This window comes from Ochlerotatus camptorhynchus, unplaced genomic scaffold, assembly GCF_037179485.1.
Source record: "Ochlerotatus camptorhynchus isolate MF236.1 unplaced genomic scaffold, CSIRO-AGI_Acam_v1.1 ptg000055l, whole genome shotgun sequence".
Classification (NCBI taxonomy): Eukaryota; Metazoa; Arthropoda; class Insecta; order Diptera; family Culicidae; genus Ochlerotatus; species Ochlerotatus camptorhynchus.
This window is the reverse complement of record NW_027040545.1, coordinates 2,388,315-2,394,871: the sequence shown is the minus strand read 5'-3', so window position 1 is coordinate 2,394,871 and position 6,557 is coordinate 2,388,315. Positions and strand designations below refer to the sequence as shown.

At 45.9% G+C, this 6,557-nt stretch overlaps 1 protein-coding gene across 1 annotated transcript; it reads right to left on the bottom strand.

Annotated features, from left to right (window-relative positions):
- Positions 1-742: 742 nt before the first annotated feature.
- On the bottom strand, positions 743-5,953 carry LOC135717444 (uncharacterized). The gene has a single exon (XM_065239535.1). It carries the CDS (start codon positions 5,951-5,953, stop codon positions 743-745), a length of 5,211 nt encoding a protein of 1,736 aa, XP_065095607.1.
- Positions 5,954-6,557: the final 604 nt, after the last annotated feature.

Below are 6,557 nucleotides of genomic sequence, written 5' to 3'. Positions count from 1 at the left end.
CAAACACGCCCGGACATAAACGAGAATATGGGTATACATCTTCACTATCGCAACTACGGATAATCATCGAAAGTACTTGCATTTTACTCAGGCACTTTTGAGCAAACTGCAATCACCTTCTCATTCTCGAAAGTCAAATTGTGCCACTATCAACCTGGCACAACGATGCCCAATTGACTCACTGATCAAAGCGCAGGGTTTAAGTCTACTTTTAGAATTGATCTTTTTCCCGGTGATTACGGATATCCATAGGACCATTTTTCGGCTATCCGGCAAAGGAATTGAGATGGAATATTTTCAATACACTCATGATTTTTCCACACTTGGACCCTACGGCCCTACCTATGACCCATCAACTCATGAACCGGGGACCAACGACTTTTTTTTTATTTATTTATTTTTATGGAGCAGGGAAAAGCCCGCTGGACTAGAGCATTACAATGTAGCCCATCCTCCAGCAGGCATTAAACCTCATCACCTTTTTTTAAATTACAAAAAGGAAATTTTCACATGATTCGAGACATCTCCAGTGAGTTTGCACTATTTTAAGGAGATGAGGTGTTTATAAAAATAGCTCAATGGATTGGTTTTCGGTTGATTTGTGTCGAATTAAAATCAAAATACGTCCAATCTGAACTGCGTCTTTATTAATACTCTAAAACACTGAATCGAAACTTCAACTTAGTTCTCTCTGTTGTTGGTAGTGAAGCTAGGGGGCTCACGATGTGCAAGGGTTGAACGATCATTCTCCCCCCGTTGATTCCACAGGATCAACCAAAGGAAGAAGGCAAACTTTGGTAATAGCTCGCCGATACTCTCCCGTCGATGTTTTCACAGTCACTACTCGTACAATCCCATCCTTCCCTGGGTGGGTAGATTGGATGCGGCCGATACGCCACTGATGGGGTGGTGCGTTGTCGTCCTTAAGTACCACAAGTGATCCAACCTCAAATTTGGTGATGCCGTTATGCCATTTTGGGCGTGATTGAAGATGATGCAAATATTCTCCCGACCAACGCTTCCAAAAGTGCTCCTTCATTAGCTGTATGTGTTGCCAACGGCTAAGTCGGCCGATTTTTTCTTGGTCGTAGGATGGTTCCGGAAGACATACAGCAGATCGCCCGATAAGGAAATGTGAGGGTGTCAAAACTTCGACGTCGTTTGGATCATCGGATACTGGAATGAGCGGTCGACTGTTCAAAATAGCCTCTGTCTGTGCCAGGAATGTAGACATTTCTTCGTAAGTTAACTTGGTCTCGCCAACCACACGCTTCAAGTGATGCTTCGCCGATTTAACGCCCGCTTCCCAGATACCACCGAAATGGGGACTTCGTGGGGGAATAAAATGCCATTGAATACTCTTGGTAATGCAGAAATCGTTCAGTTTTCTCTGGTGGCCTTGATCTTCGAAAAGTGTACGCAGGGCTGCCAGTTCGTGGTTTGCTCCAACAAATGTGGTTCCATTGTCGGAATAAATGTTGCTAACCATGCCACGTCTGCTTATAAATCGTTGCAAGGCAGCAACGAAGTTGTCTGTTGTTAGGTTAGAAACCAACTCAAGATGAATGGCTTTAGTTGCCAAACAGATGAACACTGCAATGTACGCTTTGTACTGAACAGTCTTTCGCCCAGCTTCTTTAAGTATAACTGGACCAGCATAGTCCACTCCTGTGTTCGCAAACACTGGTGACGGTGTGATGCGATAATCTGGCAGATCTCCCATATACTGACTTGACGGTCGAGGATTGTTTCTACAGCACGCGTAACAGGTAACAATAGTCTTCTTGATCAATGATTTCGCATTAACCGGCCAAAATCTTTCACGTACAATCGACAGCAGACCGCGTTGCCCAACGTGCAAATGTTCTTCGTGGAGCTTCCTTACCAGGGTACGAGTAACTTGATGCTTATCTGGTAGTAGGATCTGGTGTTTACCGTCGTACGGAATCGATGAATACTTGAGCCGTCCTCCAACTCTGATCAAGCCATCCGAATCTACAAATGGGGATAGTCCGCTATAGTTGTTCCGCTTCTGTGAACCACTGGATAAAACCTTGAAAAGATCGCCAAATGCTTCTTGTTGAACCAGTTTCACAACAGTACGAAGTGCTTCATCCATTTCCTGAACTGTTGGTTCTGAGAGATTCCTAGTCTTCGTACGAGTGTTCGCAATGAACCGCAATACGTACACCCATGCCCTTTGCAAACGTCTAAAATTGCTTATTCTGTTGAAATTGATCGGTGGTACATTCTTCACTACGCTGACCGTGCTTATCCGTAGTTCAGGTATCTCGATGGTACCATCGTACTCATCTGTACGAGGTTCTGGTTCTCGCAGGATCGGTGATCCTTTCCACCACAAAACATGCTCCTCGAGTGCTTCAGGCAACAGACCTCGCGAAATCAAATCGGCGGGGTTGTTTTCAGATCGCACATACTGCCAGTCGTAATCTTGCGTCAACTCGATGATAGTTGCTACACGGTTGGAAACAAACTGATTCATAGCAAGCGGTGACTTTTTCAACCAACACAAAACCACTTGCGAGTCGCACCAAAGTGTCACACTTTTGAACGAGATCTTCATAGCTGCGATCGTCTTCGTCACGAGGTGAGCCAGGAGTAAAGCTCCGCACAATTCCAATCGTGGAATAGTGGATGGTTTCAGCGGAGCGACCCGCGACTTGCTGCAAACCAATTCAATATTGATTGTTCCATCAGGGAAAACGCATCTGGTGTAAAGTACTGCACCGTACGCCTTGTTAGAAGCGTCCGAGAATCCATGGAGTTCTACGCCGTTGCCCGTGTCAGAGATCACGCATCGCTTCTTCTTCATTTTGTTCACCACCGGAAGTTGCTGCCGGAAGTTCATCCAATCCTCCATCTGCTCCTGTGGCAGTTCTTCATCCCATGCCACACCTAGGCGCCATAGATCTTGCATGACCAGCTTCGCCGTTGTGATAATCGGCCCAAGAAAACCCAACGGATCAAACAGATGGCCAATATCAGAAAGAACGTTTCGCTTCGTTGGCGGAGAACTGTTCCTGGAATCCAATGCCTTCACGTAGAAGCCGAAATAATCCTGGTTCGGATTCCAAATGATTCCTAATGTCTTGATCGTGTTGTTTATAGCCGCATTTTCAAAATCCATTCGGGTCTCCTGAAGCTCTTCCGGAATATTGTTGAGCACAGTCTGATCATTAGAACAAAACTTATGAACACCGAAACCTCCTCGCTTCAGCATTTCCGATAGCTGCCGGTAAATCTCGATCACTTCATCCGCTGTTCTTCCTCCAGTAAGAAAATCATCAACATAGCTATCTTCTACCACTACTTTCGCCGCAAGCGGTAGATCGTGTTCCTCATCCTTGGCTAGTTGAACAAGTACCCGTGTTGCAAGATACGGTGCACTGGAGCAACCGTAAGTAACAGTTGTCAGTTCAAACGTCGTGATTTGGTTTTGTTCGTCTAGCCACAACGTTCTTTGATACCTCCAGTCATCCTTGTGAACTCCTACCTGGCGGTACATTTTCGGAACATCCGCTGTCAGTACCACTTGATGGGAGCAAAAGCGTAGTATAATCGATACCAGATCGCTTTGTACGGTGGGACCTACATTTAACGTGTCGTTCAGCGACAGACCAGACGTTGTCTTCGCCGAAGCGTCAAAAACTACACGGAGTTTCGTCGTCGAGCTTGCTTCTTTGTATACCGCGTGGTGCGGTAGAAAATATCCATCACAAGGATTGTCCGCCACTTCCACCATATGACCCAATGTCAGATACTCCGACATGAATGCTGTATAGCGGATCCTCTTCGAATCGTCGATGAATGTACGTAATAGCTTCTTGAATCGCCGATGAGCAGTTTCATGGGAGTCGCCAAGTTGATCCTTTTTATTGTTGAATGGAAGTCTAACGGTGTACCTACCGTCGTCATCCCGTGATACTGTTCGTTCGAAATGCGTTTCAACAGCATGTTCTTCTGCAGTGAGTGAAGACGCGTCACCACAAGCTTCGAGTTCCCAAAACTTCGTCAAGGTTTGATTTAAATCTTCATTGGTTACCGCTAGATGGCAAACGGTACGTTGACGCTTGTTGCTGCTGGTGTACACTGAGCCACTAACGATCCATCCAAGTTGAGTTTCCACCAAAGTAGGGCATTCGTTGTTTATCTTCATCCTTCCTTCCTTGAGCAGATCGTAAAATAGCTCGGCACCAATAATCAGCTGAACCTCATCAGGTACGTGGAAAGATGGGTCAGCCAATGAAAGTCCAGCAGGAATCGGCCACGAGCGTATATCGACTTCAACCATCGGCAGATTAGCGATTACCTTGGGAACCACCAGGAAGTCCAAAACAGCTTCGAACTGGTTTACACGAGAAATAATCTTCGTCCGCAGCTTATACCTGACCTGAGTCTCAGCATTGTTCAAGCCAGTAATAGGTAGATCGATCCTCTCCCAAGCTATATTCAAACTCCTAGCGAACTTTTCAGACATGATGTTGGAGTCGGATCCCGAATCCAGGAGTGCACGACACGCCTGTTTGAAACCTCCTGATCCACATACCAGAACGTTTGCGGTTGATAGCAGCACTTGTTTCTTCATGGTTTGTAATTGGGCACAGTTCACAGATCCTTGGGTTTGAACAGTAGATTGCCCATTGCTACTAGTTGTAGCGGTAGCTGAAACTTGGATAGGCGAATCTTTCCTGGCATTTGTGATGTCTTCGTGGAGGAGACTATGGTGCTTTCTCCGACACGTCTTGCATGATTGCTCACACTTACAATCCACCGTACGATGACCGCGACGAAGGCAGTTAAAACATAAGCCACATATCTTCACTCTGTTGTAACGATCAGCAACACTCAACTTCTTGAATTCTTCACATTTGTAGATTGCATGATCACTGCTGCAACAGGGACAGCATTCCTTGACTACTTGAACGAAGTTCTTCGCTGATAAGTTCCTCGATTCCAGTTTTCCCTTTTGCTTCACTATATTTGGTTGCACCCGGTGCTCCGGATAACCCTTTACTTTCTGTAGTATTCGGCATCGTTCACGAAGGAAATCCATCATCTCGCTGAACGACGGTCGTTCATCTTGGTCTAGCTGCGACTCCCACAGCGTACGCGTGACCTTATCCAAACGCTTGGCAATTGTGTTGATAAGGATCATCTCTCCTAGTCCTGCCACGGGCAGTTGAAGATTCTTCAGTGCATCGACGTGTTTCGAGCAGCTTTCGATCAACTTTCGTAACTCTTCTCCGTGTTCACGTGTCATTCTTGGCAACATCTCCAATGCATCGATGTGCGTATCGATGATCAGCCTTTCATCTTCATATGCGTGTTCGAGCACCTTCCATGCTGCCATGTAATCATTATTATTGATCACATCCTGGTCAATTTTATCGGAAGCACTTCCAATAAGCGAGTTTTTCAGATGATAAAGCTTGATCGCAGGAGACTCGTTCGGATACCTGTCCATGATAGTCTGGAACATGCATTTGAACGAGTACCAGTTCTCGAGGTTTCCATCGAAAGTCGGCAACGGTACTTGCAAATGCGGGGCAGCAGCATTCACCACAATCGGTTGCTGTGGTACGAGCGATGCTACTGGGAGTTTCTGCGCTTCTTGCTTCGCTTTGTCTTCATCATTCTTCAGCTTCGAAATTGCAGTCTGGATCTTCACGAACAACTTGTTGTGGTATTTATTATAACGGAAATACTCCTCCGTGTACTCCTTTCGATGCTCCCGAGCGACGATATCACAAATCTCAAAATGTATCTTCTCGTTGTCATCGTAACACCGACGTATATTTTCCATCTGCAAATTGAGCCAGTGAATATTATTCGACTCGAGATTCGACTCTTCTTCTAGCTCTTCTGCAATCTGGAATAGCTTCACCTTCAACAGATCGCGCCGATCCAACAACCTATCGAGATTCTGCTCCATTTTTTGCTGCTCTAATCGTTTTGCTTGCGCTGCTTTCTGTTGTGCCACTGTTCCCGCAGGTTGACAATTCGACACCGATCCAAGCAGAGCATCCAACAAATTCTTCGGGGTTATGTTTCGCAACACTTTTGGGGTAACATCGCTGGGGTTTTTTCCACTCATGTAGGGTAAAGTTTCTATACGAGCACTTGCTGCACGGCAGCATCCAAAGTTCTGGTTTATGTTCGACTGCTACAAGCAGCTTAAACACTTGCACTTGCTGCACGGCAGCATCCAACGTCCTAGTGCTTTTGTTCAACTTCAACGCGAAAACATGCACTTGCTGCTTGGCAGCATCTAATGCCCGATTTCTTCGAGCCTCTAACAGCTTCCACTAGCACTTTTGTGCTTTTGATTAGTTGCTACGAGCAACTTCCACGAAAAAAGTACTTGCTGCACGGCAGCATCCAATTTTATTTTTGTTTCGTGCTCCGGACACGTCACAACATGATTCGCACTCGCACACACACAACGGTAGGACCGCGGGTACGAAGCGTCGAATGGCAGAGTGCCGAATTATTTGCACACGGTGCAAATTTGCGGAAAAGTACACTTTTTTCACTGA

Excerpts from the sequence above, each read along its gene's own strand:
- LOC135717444 (XM_065239535.1), bottom strand. The coding sequence starts at position 5,953 with ATGGAGCAGAATCTCGATAGGTTGTTGGATCGGCGCGATCTGTTGAAG.